This window comes from Eleutherodactylus coqui, chromosome 6 (assembly GCF_035609145.1).
Source record: "Eleutherodactylus coqui strain aEleCoq1 chromosome 6, aEleCoq1.hap1, whole genome shotgun sequence".
NCBI classification, from domain to species: domain Eukaryota; kingdom Metazoa; phylum Chordata; class Amphibia; order Anura; family Eleutherodactylidae; genus Eleutherodactylus; species Eleutherodactylus coqui.
This window is the reverse complement of record NC_089842.1, coordinates 69,374,880-69,394,717: the sequence shown is the minus strand read 5'-3', so window position 1 is coordinate 69,394,717 and position 19,838 is coordinate 69,374,880. Positions and strand designations below refer to the sequence as shown.

Below are 19,838 nucleotides of genomic sequence, written 5' to 3'. Positions count from 1 at the left end.
AGGTATTTGTATAGTAGCTGAATTGAGCTCTGTTCATGCCTGCGTTGGGTTTTCTGTTTGTAACAATGTTGTGTAGGATTCGTAGCATAATAGACACCAATGGTGTGCAATGGAGCCCACTGCCTTATAAGGGTGTATTCATATGTGGCAAAAGTCCATGTGCTTACTCCCAAGGAAACCCATTTCAGATAAATAAAACAGATTTTCAGTTGCAGAAATTTCAGCAAGAGATCTACTACATGAATATACCACTAATGATGATCTTTGGTTTTCACCAAGGTATCCATTGCTTTGTCAGGAAAAATAGTGTTGAATGCATCACTGTTTTCCTCTCAGAAACAGTATAAATTGCAACGCAGATGTGAACATAGCCCAAACAGTATGATGGTAGCATTTAAAGGGTCATTTAATGATTTTCCCACCTTCATAATGCTACCTTGCTTAGTTATTCCTTTCTATCTGAAACCTATGGCCTCTTTCCCTTCAGATGGTCATGTGATTTTAGTTCAGACCAGCTTAGTTTTACTTAGGTTTATGCTGTCTGACACTACACAGTTTCTCAGCCTGTGTGATGCTATTACATGGACCCAACACAGAAACTGCTTAGAGGGGGTCAAAGACACTCCTATCACGGTTATTGATAGAGCCTTCTGTCACACAGTTATAATAGAGGAGATTACAGCTCATCCTCCTGACTGTATACTTATGGTATGTAGCTTATTTAGGTGAATGCTGATTTAATGGCAGTCCTAAACCTCCAGCATTGATAGTACAATCTCTAGCTGCTCACGTAATGCTGTTCTGATGCATCATTGAATTAATAGCACTGAATAGTGAAAGTGAAAAGATTAACAAGATGGTGCCTGATAAGCATCAGACAGGAAGCTGCACTGCATGGAAGTGACTGCAGTTTACAGAGGAGACCTCCAGTGTTTGACGGGCACTCATAGATAGAAAAATGTATTTTCCCCAGTGACCCTTTAAAGGAACTCTCCAAGCAAAACTGATAGTGGCAATGTGCAATGCAGGGCACGAGGGGTAGTGCAGGTCACAGAGATTCTCTCTTAGATAATCCTTAAATGTATTTGTCATTAATCACCCCTTTTGGTCCTGTACTAAGCATAGCTCAATTACGCACATGAGGTTACCAGTGCCCCGAGGATGGTTCCAAGCTACTCTTGCTCTCCTCAGTAAACCCTGCCCAACGTTGCCCCTTAACCTTGATTGATGGTTCCTCTTTGTTCCCCTTAACCTTGATTGATGGTTCCTCTTTGTATGAGTCCCACAGCCTCTTCTCAGGCCAGTGACATCACATATATTTGTCACATTGCCTGAGAGCTGCTCAGTCCCATTCAAGGCAATGGGGTTGAGCTACTACCGGTATATCAGGTACTGCCTGATATGCAGGGAAGAGGCGACAGCACTCACCCGAGCGTCGCTGCCTCTAAAAATTTCGAATCCATGTTGGTCCTAAGTAGAGATGAGCGAGCACCAAAATGCTCGGGTGCTCGTTACTCGAGTCGAACTTCCCGCGATGCTCGAGGGTTCATTTCGAGTAACGAACCCCATTGAAGTCAATGGGCGACCCGAGCATTTTTGTATGGGACCTATGCTCCGCTAAGGTTTTCATTTGTGAAAATCTAGGAAATTCAAGAAAGTGATGGGAACAACACAGAAACGGATAGGGCAGGCGAGGGGCTACATGTTGGGCTGCATCTCAAGTTCCCAGGTCCCACTATTTAGCCACAATAGTGGTAAGAGTGCCGCCCCCAACAATTTTTACTTCTGAAAAACCCTCATTAGCAGGGCATACCTTAGCTAAGCACCACACTACCTCCAACAAAGCACAATCACTGCCTGCATGACACTCCGCTGCCACTTCTCCTGGGTAACATGCTGCCCAACCGCCCATTTCAGTAATAGTAGCAGTCAAGACAGGCCCCAGTAACAATTCCAAAGCAGCAGTATAGGGGGAGCACAGTATTAGTTCCATTTGAGTAGTAGTAGCAGTCTGGACAGGCCCCAGTAACATATCACTAGCAGCAGTATAGGGGGAGCACAGTATTAGTTCCATTTCAGTAGTAGTTGCAGTCTAGACAGGCCCCAGTAACATATCACTAGCAGCAGTATAGGGGGAGCACAGTATTAGTTCTATTTCAGTAGTAGTAGCAGTCTAGACAGGCCCCAGTAACATATCACTAGCAGCAGTATAGGGGGAGCACAGTCTTAGTTTCATTTCAGTAATAGTAGCAGTCAAGACAGGCCCCAGTAACAATTCCGAAGCAGCAGTATAGGGGGAGCACAGTATTAGTTCCATTTCAGTAGTAGTAGCAGTCAAGACAGGCCACAGTAACATTCCTGTTGCAGCAGTTTAGGAAGATAACAGTCTCTTTCACATTTAAGTAGTTGCATTATAGACAAGGCCCCAGTTACATTTATGTAGCAAAAGTGTAGGCCAACCCCACACACCTTGCTGTACCATGAGTGCAGGCGAAGCCCATAAAAATTACTAGGATTACACTGTAGGCGAGGGCCCAAAAAAATTGGTGTACCAACAGTACTAATGTACGTCAGAAAAATTGCCCATGCTCAACCAAGAGGGCAGGTGAAACCCATTAATCGCTTTGGTTACTGTGGCTTAATTTGTAACTAGGCCTGGAGGCAGCCCAGTTAAAATAAAAATTGGTTCAAGTGCAAGTTTCAACGCTTTAATGAGAATTGAAAAGTATAAACATTGTTTACAAAAGTAATATGACTGAGCCTTGTGGGCCTAAGAAAAATTGCCAGTTCGGCGTGATTACGTGAGGTTTCAGGAGGAGGAGGAGGAGGAGGAGGAGGATGAATATAATACACAGATTGATGAAGCTAAAAGGTCCCCGTTTTTTATGGTGATAGAGAACGATGCTTCCATCCGCGGGTGCAGCCTACGTATTGTTTAGGTACCGCTGCGGTCCACGACAGGACCTGCTCACACTGTTCAGTTTCTAATAAAGGTCTACCGCGTGGACCCATTAATTGTGAGATGTATCTGGGGACCCCAGAAACTTGCCTCTCTCCTAATCCCGCAGCAGTCGGCTGCGATACACCTGGACCAGGAGCTCGGCCTGTGCCCACACCCTGATTTGGGCCTCTGCGTCCTCGCCCGCGTCCACGTCCTCTAGGCCTACCCCTACCCCTCAGCATGGTGTATTACGAGTAGAGCAGAAACAGAACGCTGTAATTAAATGTGCCACTTATTGGCCTGTGGTAGGAGGCTGACTTTGCTTACGAAACGCACAGCAGAGCCAGGAAACAATTATGCACAAGCCTGTAGTCAGACCTAGGTGTGTATGACTGAGCTACTGGAATTCACAGCGCAGAACCAGTCAAGTGGCCAAAGGCCAGTGGTAGGCCTTAAAGGGGTTGTCTCGCGAAACCAAGTGGGGTTATACACTTCCGTATGGCCATATTAATGCACTTTGTAATATACATCGTGCATTAAATATGAGCCATACAGAAGTTATTCCACTTACCTGCTCCGTTGCTAGCGTCCTCGTCTCCATGGTTCCGTCTAAATTCGCTGGCAGCTTGCTTTTTTAGACGCGCTTGCGCAGTCCGGTCTTCTCCTTTCAGCACGAGCCGCTTCAGTGTGCTCCCCGCTACAGCTCTTCTGCGCATGCGCAGACGAGCTGTCACTGCTCGGGAGCGCGCTGGAGCGGCCATTCTGTACCATCCTCTGTTAGAGGAAGGTGCAGAAACTGGAGCTGCCCAGCGGAGAAGCCCAGCCCAGCCCAGCAGCCCCGAGAAGCCGCCCAGGTAAGTGATGGGTCGGGGGGTGATCTTCTCTAACAGGTGAAGGCCCCGGAACCTAGCGCTGGGCTCCGGGGCCTTCACCTGGGCTCCGGAACCTAGCGCTAGGCTCCGGAACCTAGCGCTGGGCTCCGGGGCCTTCACCTGGGCTCCGGAACCTAGCGCTGGGCTCCGGGGCCTTCACCTGGGCTCCGGAACCTAGCGCTGGGCTCCGGAACCTAGCGCTGGGCTCCGGGGCCTTCACCTGGGCTCCGGAACCTAGCGCTGGGCTCCGGGGCCTTCGTCTGTTGTCAGGGTCTAGCGCTGGGGAGCTGGGAGCGTAGCGCTGGGGAGCCGGGAGCGTAGCGCTGGGGAGCCGGGAGCGTAGCGCTGGGGAGCCGGGAGCGTAGCGCCGGGGAGCCGGGGGCTAGCGCCGGGGAGCCGGGGGCTAGCGCCGGTTACCTGCTGCCTGGCGGTGGGTGACTGGTCGGCGGCTGCGGGGCGTCTGGTTGCCATGGAGACACAGCTGGTAGCGTCTCGGGAGCGCGCACGTCGGGCTGCAGAAAGCGACGGGAAAAGAGCTGGCGGCCATCTTGGGGAAACTTTTATAAGTTGCTGAAACGCTGGAACGGTAAGTACAAACCAGCTAGAAAAGTCATTTAGAGGGGGGCTTAGTAATGTATGCTTAATTAGGGGGACTGGGCAAAAAAAAAAATTCACTGCTTCCTCGAGACATCTCCTTTAAGTATTTTGCTTCAATTTTTTAAAATAGTGAGGTGAAAAACCAGACAGACACCGTATGCAGCGTATACTCTTTCCCTCTGGAGGGATGACGGCGATCATGTAACGGACACAGCAGAGCCAGGAAACAATTATGCGCAAGCCTGCTGTAACGCTTAGCTGGGTAATAATGAGCGACTACTACCCCCAGCAGACACGCAGTAAACTGTACACGGTCACAGGCTTAGCTGGGTAATAATGAGCGACTACTACACCCAGCAGACACGCAGTAAACTGAAGACGGTCACAGGCAGCCCAAATATAGTATTTTTTTCCAATTTTTGGGAAAAAGCCCACTGCCTATATAGCCTGTATATGGATTTCCCTGTTTGAGGATGACTGTGGTTATTGAAAGCACAGTGCAGCCAGAAAAAATTATGCGCAAGGCTGCAGGAACACCTAGCTGGGTAATAGTGAGCGACTACTACCCCCAGCAGACACGGAGTAAACTGAACACGGTCACAGGCAGCCCAAAGATTTTTTTTTTCAATTTTTTTGAAAAAGCCCACTGCCTATATAGCCAGTATATCTGTTTCCCTGTACCACTGTCCCTGCCTCAGCAGTACTGGCCCTATACTATGTACAATGACTGCAGACTGGGGACGCAATGCTCTGCACGCCCGATATGCAAAAAAAAAAAAAAATAGTGCAACACTGCTAAAAGCAGCCTCAACAGGACTGCACACGGTCAGATGTGGCTCTAAGAAGCACCGTTGGGGTTCTTGAAGACAAAGATAACAGCCTAACACTCTCCCTATAGCAGCTACAGCAGGACGGCACTTTCCCTAATGTCTCTCAGCGTGCATCTGTTGCGAGCCGCGGCCGGCCCCAGTTTATATACTCGGGTGTCACCTGATCTCCCCAGCCACTCACTGCAGGGGGGTGGGATAGGGCTGGAACTTCACAGGAGGAAGTTGTAATGCCTTCCCTGTGTTTCTATTGGCCAGAAAACGGCGCAAACTTTTCTGGGAAGAAAACGGAAGAGACTCGAACACCGCGTAGTGATCGTCTCGAATAACGAGCATCTCGATTACCCTGATACTCGAACGAGCATCAAGCTCGGACGAGTACGCTCGCTCATCTCTAGTCCTAAGTGATGTACCCTCACCTATCACATTTTAATGACCTATAAAGTCCCGAAAACCCATTTAAGTCCCCTACCCAGCATTATTTTTTGTTTAGTAATCGCAGAGGACCTGGCAAATTCCCTTTATAACTGAAGATCAGGGGAATCCGTACCTCAGTTCTGTCAGTACAAGTACATGTATGGTCATAGTGTTCGCAATCTATTATGTAGTACTCATTTGTTGTTTTAGATGAAGCATGACTTACCCATTTATCATGGGAGTTCTCCTAAGGACAAATATATTTTCACAGCTGGTTTTGCTACTTAATCAATCATTAAAACATATACAATTTTTTTGACATTAAGCACAATCATACAGTATGCACTCATGCGTGTATTAGACAGGCACACAAAGTCCATGAGTACTGCACATGTACCACAATGACGCAAAAATCATGTATTATGCATGAACACCTCTGCACATTAGAGGTTTAATCAGACTCCCTTTAACTCATGACCAGTTACATTAAAATTGGAAAAACCCTCCTGAAAATGACACGTTTTCATTGTAGAATTTTAATATATCGCTGGCCGCTTTCACACGGGCAACAAGATTTTCTCATGATGCGACAGTGATTGTATGTGAAGCCCATGCCTTCCAATAGGTTCCTTCACATTTGCAATGTTTTCTCATGGGTTCCTTCACATTTGCAATGTTTTCTCTGACGCTAGGTTGCAATAAAAAAAAAAAAAAGCGACATGCTCAATATTTGAGCGATTTGTGATTTTTTTTTTTTGTAGCCCATGTTTCCCTATGGAGCCTCCTTGTTTATTGTATTGCATCTCACAAACTAGCAATATTCATGTAATGCAATGTAGTTTTTGAAGCCTTCACTATGCGGTGTAATTAATGTGAACTAAATTCTAAAACTTCTTACAATTTTAGTGATACCAGATCCAGGCCCCCTCCACATGGGCGGAAATTCCGCGGCAGGATTTCCCGCAGAATTTCCACCCGTAGAAGCTGCCATAGGATTGCATTAGAAAACGCAATCCTATGCATATGGTCGCGATTTGTCTGCGCAAAATCTCGCACAGAAAACAAATCGCGGCGTGTCCTTTTTTCTGTGCAGGGCTCGCAAAGCCCCGCACAGAAATGTTACTCCCCGGCCGCTGACTCCACTCTGCGCATGCGCCGGCTGGGCGGCAGCCGGCACATCACAGAGCTGGAGCCGTGGGAGCAGGTGAGTGCCACGCTGGTCCCTGCAGGGGCTCGGGTCGGGTCCCGCTGCGAGAATTCTCGCCGCCAGATCCAACCCGGCCGCCTGCAGGCGGCCTTATAAAGTTTTTGTTATGTTTTGCTACCTTAGCACAATAAACACATTTTCTTTGTAACTAAAGATTTCTTTATGTGTTGCTGCATTCCAATATCTGCAGCATTTTACTTTTTTTTTTTTTTGCCAATGCAGCTGTATTAGGGCTCCTTTCCACTGGCGATAGCGATAATCGCTGCGAGAAAATCGCAATGTTAAAATCGCATCTGTTTTGCCATTACATTGTATGTGTGAGAGAAAAACGCAAATCGCTGAAACAATCCCCCTGCTGCGATTTTTAATCCTCGCATCGCAGCTTGCCCTTAAACATCGCTAATGGAAAGGTTGTCATAGAACAACATGTGCAGGACTTTCCTGCGAGAGCTCACACTCTCGCATCGCACTGAAAACACACGATTATCTCGCCAGTGTAAAGGAGCCCTTAGGGCTTCTGCACACTTGCGTTTTTCTTGCGGGTTTTTTTCACGCAATTACCAATGGGACTTTCTAATGTTAAAAATGCATTGCAAGTTTGTGCTTTGCAATTTTTGTGCGATGCATTTTTAACATTAGAAAGTCCCATTAACAATTGCGTAAAAAAAATGTGCAAGAAAAACGCAAGTGTGCAGGAGCCCTATGGGTTTGTATTTTGTGGGGCAGCTTGTAAGTTTCATTGGAACCATTTTAGGGGACATATCACTTTTTGATTACTTTTGATTCCTACTTTTGGAATGTTAGGTGAACATTAAAAATTGCTATTCTGGTGTTTTTATGGCATTTACTGTTAATTTTATAGTACAGCATAGATAATTATATGTAGCCTTTGTTTTTAATTTTTTTTTTTACTAATAACCATAGCAACATCCCCTATAGATATGCCACTGCGCCTTCAGTTTGGATCCACTCTTAGCTTTGGCTGAAACAGCAGCAAAAGCTACATGTGTGATTCCAGCCTAAAGAGCAAGTAGTCAATCTAATATCTCTTAATGTAACTTAACTTTTCAAACAACTTATCCTTATATGATAGTTAGTATGATATGTGGCATAACTCCTATTTACATTATTTATCTAAAATAACATTTTTGCGCTGAAAAATTACTCTAAAGTGTTATCTCCCTTCCCTATCTTGCAGTTTTCTATCTGCTCTCAGATGATTAATATCAGATGCTGGGATGCTGCTAAAGCATGTGAATAAGTCATCCTGCTCATTGAACTGTATGCAAACAATTGGAAAACGGGGAATGGATAGACACTTGCACATGCCTGCTGGAGATATGGTGAGATCCAGGGACATATCTGTCATTGGGCGCTGGAGAGTCAGTGGCTATGGCGTCCAATCAGAGGATGGCAGCTCCAAAAGCAGCTAGACAAACGTTTTTTTTTTTCTCAAAACCCTGACTCCTGGAACCCAGCAGATCAGTCCAGGGTGTGAGTGTCGGGTGTCTGCTGTTCACTCCACACTGCCTGCAAATCAACTGCCACTGGTGGAGCGAGATACAGAAGGGAGAACAGCATGCAGGTAGCTCCTACCTCCCAGTGTAGCAGATGTTGTTCTTCTCTAATGCCTTCTAAGCATGGCAGCCCCCCCCCTGCACTGCAACCATGCTTTGGGGCCCCCACAGCAAAGCCGCTATCCCATTTACAGGGGTTGAGCGTGAAAACCGGGGTTTTACAGGTGCTGCCACCTCAGATAGCCCAAGGCCAAACTGGTGTATGGTAAGGTAGATCCACATCCATCTGCCTGACAAGTACAGTTGTGTTATCTAGTCATGGTGTGGCGGTGTTATATTGTCATGGTGCAGTGTTGTTATTGCAGCATGGTAAGGTGGAGTTTTTCAGTGCTGGTTTGGTGCTGTTTTTTGTCACGGTACGGTCACGTTATTGAGTCACAGCATGGTGGTATGTAGTTACGTTGGTGCAATTATACGTCATGGTACAGTTTGCAGTTCTCTATGTCTATATAATACAACACACATAGTACAATGTTTCTCCCACCAGTTCTGAGAGGATAGAAAATCAGATGCACATGCTGCAGAGGGAATGATGAGGAAAAATACAGAATACAAGACATATAATGGCGAGAAAGAGTGTTATTCCTCATGTACACATGGCAGCTTATTCTGAAAAGTCATCTGAAAACTCAGGTATGCTTTTAGTAGGTAAAGATAAAGAATATATAATTCCTCAGAGAGTGAAGTCAAAGTATTAGGATTGGATCTTAAACTTGATTGCATTGCGTTTCGGAGCCTCATCATCAGACAACGAGACATGTTAAGAAAAGAGGTTTATTGCATACAAAATAGTAGCCGTTACAAAGTTCAAACAGATCAGTTTATTATTAACTTTCAGTTAGGAAATTTGTGTGTTTTCTGATATAAAGCTATTTATGGACCTAAGGAACTCCATTTCATACTATGGGCCAGTCATACCGTAGTTGGGTCAAGGCTGGTAGAGAAACATTTGGTGTCAGCCATCTTCTCAGTTACAGTATCATGTAATGTGTAAGTTCCTTTAGCTATACACTATATAATTGGCAAAAAGTCCCATTGAGGTGGAGCGAGGCAGCCCAACTATCCCGTGATCAATTCTGCTGAAAATATAAAAGGTGGACTTTCTCATGCCTGATCCCTCACACACTTCATTGTTGTAAGTGAAGCGGGCATCTGGCAGTCATTGCTACCCACCTTTATATGGCAGTAAACATAAATTCTCAGTGTAAAATATCAAATTAAACAGTGCAGATAGTTCCAAGGATCCTAAGGATATGTACACATGGGAAAATTGAATGTGGAAATCAATGGAAGACTGGGTCAGAACTCTACACATTTAAAAGGGTTTTCTAGAAAAATACCATTGATGCCAATCCTTTTTCATTAGGACACCCTGTGTGAAAATAAACAGACATGTTTACCCCTCCATGGTTACGGGGATCCAGGGCTGCAGCTTGCTGCGGTTCCAGCATTTGTTGGGACTGTTGATGTCACAGGAAATCATGTGACCGCTGAAGCCAATGACATGCTGCAGTGTCATCGTTTGTTCTCCTGGCATCAGTGCTGACATCCCGAGTGCCGTGATGCCAGGAGTTCAAGAACGTGACACTGCAGCCTCTCATCAACTGCTGCGGTCATGTGATTTCCTGTGACATCATCTATTACAACAAATGCTAGGACTGCAATAGGCTGCAGCACTGGATCCTGGCAGCCACGGAGGGGTAAGTAGGTTTCTGATTATTATGTTCACACAGGCATCCTATTGAAAAGGGACTGTTCAGTAACCAGGCAATCCGTTTCATGAGAACTGCACCTGCAGTTACTAGCCCCGGTCACTACACAGGGTTCAGAGTTGTAGCTTTTGCTCTGTGTCCCAGTATGTCCCATATGGTGATGACAGCAGGCGCCCGATCAGCTGATCAGCCGGGGTCCTAGCCAATGAGCTATTTCCCTGGAAAACCCATTTAGGCAAGAATTTCTGCCATGGATCCACATTTGGATTAACTTTATTGAATAGGGTTAATCTGTGTGAAAAACCCATGTTAAGAAGGGACATGCCACCTCATGCTTTTCTGCAAAGCGGATTTCAAATTTGTAGCATGTAACCTACAATGGGAATTTCCTTTCAAATGAATGGGATCTAGAATTAATGTGGATTTTATGCAGATTCTGCATCAAATTCCGCCATGTGAACAGAATTTTAGTAGTAAAACTTGCAGTTACCTCTTCAGCCACATACTTCAACATTTCTATTGTTGGAGTTAAATTATAAACTTTACAAACTCCTACTATAATGTATGTCTTCTTCCTGGAAGCGCTGAAGGAACTGCAAGGTGGAGGCCCATGGGTAGGAAAGGCCCTATGCAATTACTTTTTTTGTTCTCCTTCAAATCCCTTGCACCACTAAATTTGTGTAAATTGCTTAGTACTACTGAAAAAAGTATGTCTTCCAGGAGTGTAGGCCCAGATTAACAGAACAAGATGTGAACTACAGTATTACAATATGGAGGCCTTGTAATAGTGGGAAAAAACGTCTTGAACTATGCAGAACTTGATGAACCCCCGTCACCTTTAATACCCTCTTATCTTATGTTTATATTTTGCGTGTAAAAATTAGCATCTCAAAGTCTTTGTTCACGAAAGAGTCTTTATATTTTCAGACTATATGTTCTTGAAGATACTAAGAGCCAGAACTGCAGCCAATATTAAAAAAGCATTATATTTTACATTGGTCGTCCCGTTGGCAATTTCATTGCATAAGTCTCCAGAACAACAACTTGTGTGCTTTGACATAAACAATACATTGTAGCTTTCTTTGTTACATTCATTCATTTGTGCACATCTCTTATTTATCTTCCACTTTTGAGCTGAAGAAAAAGAAAGCAACTAGTTAGGACAAGTACCACCATTGGTTATCAGTATCAAGTTAATTTAAACAAAGCCTCATAATTAGAGATGAGCGAACGTGTTTGGCTCCGCCCCTTTTCGCCCGAGCACCGAACTTTGCGAGCAATTCCGTGCTCGGGCGAAAAAAGTTCGGGGGTCGCCGTGGCAGCGCGGGGGGGTGCGGCGGGGAGTGGGGGGGAGAGGGAGAGAGAGAGGGCTCCCCCCTGTTCCCCGCTGCTGCCGCCCGCGCCGCCGCGCCTCTCCCCGCCCCCCGGCGCCGGCCGAATCTTTACGCGCGGACACTGAAGTCCTCGCTAAAGCCGGTGTCTGGGTGCGTAAGTGTTCGTTTAGAACACGTTCGCTCATCTCTACTCATAATTATAGAATAAATATTCATTAACGTGATTCTCTCTCGTCACTGAGAGAGCCTATCTGCAGCTTGTCCCAAAGTGTATGGCAGTGGGTGGCTGCACATGCACACCACCAGTACATTCACATTAATGGGACTGGTGAAGATAGTCCACTCCGCAGTCCTATTAAAGTAAAATCTGACGCGAGAGAACCCCTTGAAACTTTTTAATATTCTGTTTTAATCCATGGTTTTTAATGGGGCTGGACAGGGAGCTTAAAAACGTACACAGACATACAGTGCCAGAACCTCCAATTCCAGCCCAGTTATTAAATCTAATCACGTGGTATGGCCCCGCTTTCCAGTCATCAGAGGGTCGGCTCATTTTAATGACTATGTGTCTGCCTCGGCTGTAACAGGGAAGAGGTTTACTTATTAAGATGACTCAAACAGCCAGCCTCCCAGATGGCATGATTGGCACAGAAATAGGGGCAATATCACATGAACCGTTTCAGAAGTGGAAGTTATGACATCAGGGATACATGTAGGTATTTAGACCTCAGTTTGCCGTCATTACATGGGAATATTAATTGTTCATATCAAGAGTTTGAAACTAGACCTATGGTTGCCCATATACTTTAGATAACTGTCAGTCAAGCACTCTTTTGGCTGACAGATATTTCTTCTGATTTTCCCATATGTGTGAACATTTTCAATGTGGAGAGGAGAATAAGCCATTACCAAACACCTCTGATAGTGGCTAATCTCTCAGGAAAATAAAGGATCTGGAATGCTGAAAACCAACATGCCGGATCATTCTTTCCCACTACATCTGCTACCTGGGCAAAGTCAGGACACCCCTATACATATTAGATAGTCAGTTGATACTGCTTAAATAATTGGGTTTAGTCTAATGCTCACAAGAGGAAGATTGTCTAGAGATCCAGAGCAAACTATATTGCAATGTAAGTAAAGGGGATTTTCAAAGAGATGGTTGATTTTGCTTTGGATCTCACCATTACAAAGGGCGAAATTAACAGACATACAGTTTCTGCCGAAACATCTGCATGTGCAAGGTGCGACTTTTTCAACAGATAATCTACCTGTATAAACACATAATACTTGGCCTAGGCTGCTGATTGTTGGAACAGATTGGACCCTTTAAAATGTTAAATCTGTGGGTTTAACTTTTTCATTATATCTAAACGTAGCATCAAGATGAAATAGAAATGTTGCTCTGCCAATTTCAGTGTAAATATGCAGAAAATCCACAAAATGATTCATGTTGTATCTATATGTTGCTACGGATTTCAGTATTCATATATGCAAATGGTTAAATCTGTCACAATTATGCAACAAATTCACAATATATAGGATATGCTGCAGATCTAAAAATCTACAGCATGCCCTAAAATCAGCACTTAACCTCTTTACAAATTTTGGATTGCAATGCAGAAGATTCACGTTAGCTACTGTACAACTTAGGAAATGAAATACAGTACTAATGATAAAGAGAAATGAACACAATATGAAAAATATCAACCCACTTATTAATTTCTCTACTTCTGTATAGCAATAGGTGGTGGAGGCGTCGCAGGTCACTGCTGGTTGCTGGTTGCATTCTGTGTTGTTACTCTTGTCGATACATGAATAGCACCTCAAAGCATCCACTAGAATAATGATAAGATATAAAAATGGTTAGAGGTTTATTTGGTTGCCAAAACTGTCAACAGCTCTCAGCTATTTCAGTCAAGTTACAGACATATAGCAGTTTTTGCACACTTTTACGAAAATTTTAGAAAAACAATCGTATAACAGTACATTACTGGTTACCTTGAGTTAAAACAAAGAATTGTACAAAGTTTTGGGCTGCAGTTTCCATTTGCTCATTAATTTTCAGACTCCTAGTAGTCAGTTTGCAGTCTGCTTCTACTTTCAGACTTTTCTCATGTGGACGTCTAATACATACTGGGTGTGAGGTCTGTGTGTCCAGGATGCTTCTGCCTACTCAAGAGCTCAGGTATCAGCACAACTTTCCCCTGTACTGAGTTCTCTTTCTACAATCCATAAAGGATCTGTTCTCCATTGTGCTGACAGACACTACTGCTGGAGAATGTGTATTATCACCCTACAGTCTGTCCAGAGACTGAGACGTAGCCCATGGAATTCACATTCCCTCCCACTGTGTTTTCCTCACTAAGTATTACTGTGTGATGTGTCCTCCCTGATAACCTGGATACTTTTCTTCCTCTTTACCCACAGACCTGTACAGTATAACTTCCTCTCCCTGCCCGCTGCTACCTCTAAAACTGAGAGAAGGGATAGGAGACTGATAGAAAACACACTAAGATATGGCACGACCTTTTTTATCTAAGAAAATCACTGAGTCAAGGGGTAAAGCTGACTAGTATGATGTGTTTCGAGGCATATTCCTTTTTTTCTGACATGCTGGGGGTATACATCTCTGGCAAGGGGATCAGCTTCGTTGTGTCCCATTTCTGTTCAGAGAAGAGGTTACACCTCCACTCTGAATATAAATAGGGCACAATATTATGCTCACATCCTATTAATGCGGCATCTCCCTGGACTGGCAGCGCCTTGCTACTTTTACCCATTTAACCACATATTTTAACACCGAAAGAGCGCACATTTATTGTATCTCACTCTAAAAAGCCCTTTCAGGGGTGCTCCATCTTTTTTCTTGCATTTATCACACTGAGAAGGGAGGCAGAGAAGAGAAAGAGCTGACAGCCGGACGCACTATGTTGTCCAATCTGTATCAGATTCAGCAAGACAACCAGCTGGATGAAGGATTTTAGGCCGGTTTTACATCTGTGTTGGAACCCCTGGTCAGATGTTCTATTGCATATCCAGCTCAAAATACCAGTAGAAGAAGTGCTAAGTAGAAGAGCTTTTTTTTCCGTTTAAAGGCCGGGCAGCTGAGCGGAAATCAAACAGACCCCATTATTGTCAATGGGGTAAATGTGGTGCTGTTTGGTTCCGTCCTGAGATGGAGCCATTCGCCCACAGGGTTTTCCCTTTCCTGTTCCATGAATAGGGCTGGAAAGCGAAACCCTGGGTGTAGATGTGAAAGCACCCTAATAACATAAACTCTACAGCTAGAACATGAACAGCATTTCGATAGGTGCTTATTATTGCAATTTGGAAGCAAGCAATTAACAAATTTCCGTGTAAGGGCATCCACTGCCTTTAACAGATTGAAAGTGTCAACGCTTATCTAGAAAACATCACAAAGTTCCTTGTTTCTGTGGTTCCTATAGCAGGTACCCTACAGTAGTTTGCAACAATAGCAGTGTTCATCGTAATTTACATAATTGACATTTAAAAGCTATGGACACATTCAGGGGGCATTTTTTTCACTGAAATGCATGTTTGGGGTGGCAATCATTTTAGCAGTAGTGTTTAATTACAAATTTTGCTAAGCTTGTCTTCTGCAAATTCTATATGTCACTGTAATTAGACACTGAAATCTGAGTCTCAGGCTTTGTTCCCACGAGCGTAAAGCGCCCGGCCGGCGAAGATAGCGTATACAGTGCGTATTTTGGCCGGGTGCTTTTACACCGGCCATTAAAGATATTTGAGGAACTATCTTCCAGCCGGAATATGGCAGCGGCTCCCATGGACTCCTATGAGAGCTGCTGGAGAAGGGACGTGTGTGTGTGTGTGTGTGTGGGGGGGGGGTTAGCAGTGTGTCTGCTGAATTTCCACCCCCTTCACTCCCCCTCTCCGCACCTTGCCGGTTGTTTGCAATTGGAGGGAGCGGGATGGGGTGGGAGCTAGTTGCTAAGCTCCCGCCCCGGCTCACCCGCTTCCATTGCTGGCAGCTGACAAGAGGTGGGAGCTTAGCACACGAGCTCCCACCCCATCTCGCCCCCTCCCCTTGCCGAGAGCCGGCGAGGGGCGGAAAGGGGGAGGCAGTTTAGCAGAGCTATCCCCGCCGGACGGTATCCCGGGCTCAGCGTATACTCGCCAGACCAGGTCGTCTATATGGTGGGCACAAACGGGAGATTTGTGTGCCCGTTCACATGATCTTTGGTTGCGCTGTGCCCGTTACACATTCGACCGAAAATCGCCCAAGTCTGTGTGAATGAGCCCTAACAAAGATAAACGTTGTGGTCCTGAATTAGCTTATGCAGGAGAGGAGAGCAATCGGTCCAGCTTCATTCACGAATCTCCTATTGAGAGTCAGATTGCAGTGTCTATATACAGTGACATATAGAAGCTGCAGAAGAAAAATAGTGCAATTTTTTTTATTAAACTGAATTGCAAAAGTGATTGCCAACCCAAAATGCATGCGTTTAAGTGGAAAAAAATTGCCCCAGAGGTGTCCTTTAAGGTTTTATCCACACAGCACAGATTTCATGGTTTTTTTTTTTTACACAATAAATCTAGGCTTGGATGCAAAAAAGAGTAAGTGTTTAAATGTTTCCTTTATGCTTTATGCATTTTCCGTGTGACAGGTTCCTAATTGCAGCAATGACAGGTTAGGTTTAGAGTAGAAGATAGCTCTTTGACATGTGGGAACTTGTTAGTATTTCGTGCTGCCTGTGATTTAGAGGTGGTTCCCTTTAACCATTTCAGGACTGCCGAATGACTATGAATATCCTGAACTCCTGAAGTGTGTATGGAACAGCCTCAGGAGGCGAGTCCACTCCATACTTGGCAGCTATCACCTGTTTCTAATAGTTGACAGCCTCTGGTCAACTGATGGTTAACTGTTTACTTGCCACAGTCTTACCAGTCAGCAGGATGGGTGTACCCCTTCCCATACACCATTGGCACCCCCACAGCACAATTGGAGGGCGCTGATGGGCTAGCATGGCAGCCTAGAGCCAACTGAAGCTCTCCAAGGGCTGCCACGCATAGATGTCTATCAAGTCTTGCCTGAGCCAGGGCTTGAAAAGCAACATCAAAAATCCATATCTAATGCAAGACTGAAGAATCGCTGTATATAGTATGAGTGATCACATGATCGCAAGTTCAAGTTCTCTGTGGGGTTCAAAGAAAAGCCTAAAAAATTGTAGTAAAGTTTTTTTCTCCAGCTAAAAAAAAAAAAAACATTAAACGTTCAAACAATCCACCTTTTTCAATTTTTTTCTATAAAAAAGTAACAATTAAAAAACTCACACAATTAGCATGACGGTGTATAAAAAAGTCTGAACTGTTAAAATATCACAATATTTATCCCGCATGGTTAAAGGCGTAAAAAAAAATATGGAACGCCAGAATTGCAATTTTTTTTTTGATTATAGCTTCCAAGAGATTTGAATAAAAAGTGATCAAAAAGATGCAAGTTTCCTAAAATGATACTAAAAAAACTACAGCTCTCCCCGCAAATAGCACGTCCTCTCACAGCACAATAAACAAAAAAATAACAACATTTAGGGGTTTCGGAATATGACGATAGAAAGCAATTTGTCTTTAAAAATATATATATTTACTTTTTAAAAATATTTAAAAAATGTATAAATTTGGTATCAATGTAATCGTACTAACCCAGGGATCAAAGTTTATATGTTATTTTTACTGCATTGTAAACACTAAAAAAAACAAAACTCACCAAAAATTGCATTTTTTTATGTTACTTCCCACTTACAATTTTTAAAAGGCTTTTACATATATTATATGCTACCATTAAAAAGACAACTTATCCCACAAAAAAAGCCCTGATACAGCTATGTTAATGGAAATAAATAAATAAATAAAAAAGATAAATATGGTTAAATACGTGGGGAGCATCCTAGCATCCTAGCTAACTTACCTCCCAGAATTCCACATAGTGCAGAGACTGCTATTAGAGCTGCAGGGATGATATTCATTCTGGTGATTGTTATAGAATGATGTAAATCCTCTTCAGAAATCCAATCCACAAAACTGATTCTTGGACGTAGCGGTTTTTTTATAAGGCTCTAGAGTGGAGACACCCTTAAACTAGGTGGAGTACAGAAAAAGAGATATCTCACAATCAGAAGTAATTAAAAGTTTACTAATGCTATAATTAAGCCACAATTTAAAGCCAACTCTCTCCTACACCATATTCCCACAAATAAAGCATTATTCATAGGGTGGCTCAACAGCAAACTCTGCCAAGATCTAAAGTACTATGGGATAATAAGGAGAAGATTACAAAGTGTCTGCAGAGACTAAAGAGCTCCTTCTAGCATCACATGAGGATATTTGTGTGGAGCTGCTGGTCCAGCACAGAAATAACCAGAGGGAATCAATGTAAAACGAACTAGCCTAGCAATGCATTTATTATTTTATGGTAACTAAAAAAAATGCCAGAAATGAATTAATGCAATCAGTGAGATAGACAGGAGAGATCTCTCTTTTTGCCTGGATATGTATTTCTGTGAACACATGGCACATTTTTGGGCCACCACATTCTTCTGACCCGACTCCTCTGAACATGTGCAATGGGGTATTCATCTGCATGGTTTTTTATTATGTAATTATTTTATTTGTATAATGTTGCTTTAAGACCTCTTTCACACAGGCGATGTGTCTTCTCACTGGCCGGGTGCGGTATATATATATGCCGTAGCCTGGAATTCCGTCGGTTGGCATAAATCTTCGGAATTACTTCTAATGCCTAAATAGAGGTATCTATCATGTTTTACCAGAGCAGGCCATTGCTAAACTCCCTCCCTCTCCCTTTTTGTTTGGCTCCCATAGGAGTCTATGGGAACTGCTAGCGTATATCGACCGAAAGATAACCTATCTTTTTGGCTGCATATAAAATTGGCCGCATATGTCCTATTTTGGTCGTCGCGACAATTTTATGTGGCTGAACATTGGCCATCTAAACAAATGCATTGGAATCCAATGCTTCAGATGGTCGCGATTTCCGTCCAACATTTTATTGCGGGTAAATAGCCACGTAAAAGTGCTCGTATGAATAAGGCCTTAGTATAAGCAATCACATGTGGTCCAGGGGAACGGAAACCAGCGCCATATTGATTGCACAGTTAGTGCTACGTAACTACGTAAGTGATGTTTGAAACTCACTGAGTGTTCCATTACAGCACTGTGTCCCTGAGAAGTTAGCGAGTGACTCTCTTCAGCCTGCCCTTTACTGTGCATCCCCATCCATCTCTATTGGATCGCACATGTACAAAGTGGGCTAAAAAGAGTCACACTATGAGTGCACGTCAACTTTGCAAGGATGCAGTGCAGGAACGGGGCTCCTGATCAGTATCAAACACCGCTCCCCGGACTCCCCAATCATTGGCCTTTGACCCCCATATTGTAATTTATGGGGCCCAAAGGTTATAGTAGGTTCTCTTCAATGTAGTTCACTTACTTGGAAGTTGTGTACTATTTGTTTTGTGTAGAATTTCTTTTTCCTTCAGATCTTATTTTTTATAGAGGCTGTGATCATGTAAACAAACAGCTGCTGTATTTTTGTCTGGGAGAAAAAAACTTTTTCACACATGTAAATTACAAAGCGACATAACGGTTAGTGCACAGTTAGCATGTCACAAAGTGTCCCCTTGCTGGGACCCCCAGGTAGTAAGTATTCAATTTCCCTACAGCAGCGCCATACGGAAAATTAAAGGAATATCCTGGGAATGTTTTAATTTTTTCTACTGATTACTGATCGTGACATCACGAGGCAGAAAGTGCTGACCATAGCGCAACACTCTGGGTCGGTACTGCAGTGCAGCTACCATTGAGCACTCCCGCCAATCATCCATTGAGGATCTGCAAATCTGTAAAGAAAAAATATAAATGTCCTAGAATACTCCTTTAAGCATTACAATGTGCCCATTCAATGAAAGTCGATGGAAAAGGCAGCACTCCAGTACAGCAATTATAGCAAACGTGCAATCTTTATTGGACCCATGGCCCTGAGCTTCAGCGACGTGACGTTTCAACCCTAAACTGGGTTTTTTTCAAACTGACAACATACAGACACAAACTACATTTTATACATGAAAACACACCCCCTTTACCAAGATCATCCAATGTGTATGGTGGAGTCATTACCGGCAGGTGTGTGGACGTCCAGGTCATGCGCAATACGTCACAGCTCCCAAGAAGGCTGTAGTGTTCCTTCTCATATCCAGTACTGTATACAGCGCCGGCGTCCCTCCGATGGAACCGCGCATGCGCGGGATTACAGGACTCTCACGAGTATAGGAGAGCCCTGACGTAGTGCTAAA

General features: G+C 43.9%; 1 protein-coding gene across 1 annotated transcript; it reads right to left on the bottom strand.

The window, feature by feature from the left end:
- Positions 1-9,194: 9,194 nt before the first annotated feature.
- LOC136632219 (lymphocyte antigen 6E-like) lies at positions 9,195-17,593 on the bottom strand. The gene is made up of 3 exons (XM_066606952.1): positions 17,435-17,593; positions 13,200-13,322; positions 9,195-11,284 (listed from the first exon to the last, which is right to left on the bottom strand). Exons 1-3 carry the CDS (start codon positions 17,490-17,492, stop codon positions 11,079-11,081), a joined length of 387 nt encoding a protein of 128 aa, XP_066463049.1. The 5' UTR covers positions 17,493-17,593; the 3' UTR covers positions 9,195-11,078.
- Between the last annotated feature and the right edge of the window lie 2,245 nt (positions 17,594-19,838).

Excerpts from the sequence above, each read along its gene's own strand:
- LOC136632219 (XM_066606952.1), bottom strand. The coding sequence starts at position 17,492 with ATGAATATCATCCCTGCAGCTCTAATAGCAGTCTCTGCACTATGTGGA. Across the intron at positions 13,323-17,434 it reads ACTATGTGGAATTCTGGGAG|TGGATGCTTTGAGGTGCTAT; the intron begins GTAAGTTAGCTA and ends TCATTATTCTAG. Across the intron at positions 11,285-13,199 it reads AGAAGTAGAGAAATTAATAA|CTCAAAAGTGGAAGATAAAT; the intron begins GTGGGTTGATAT and ends CTTTTTCTTCAG.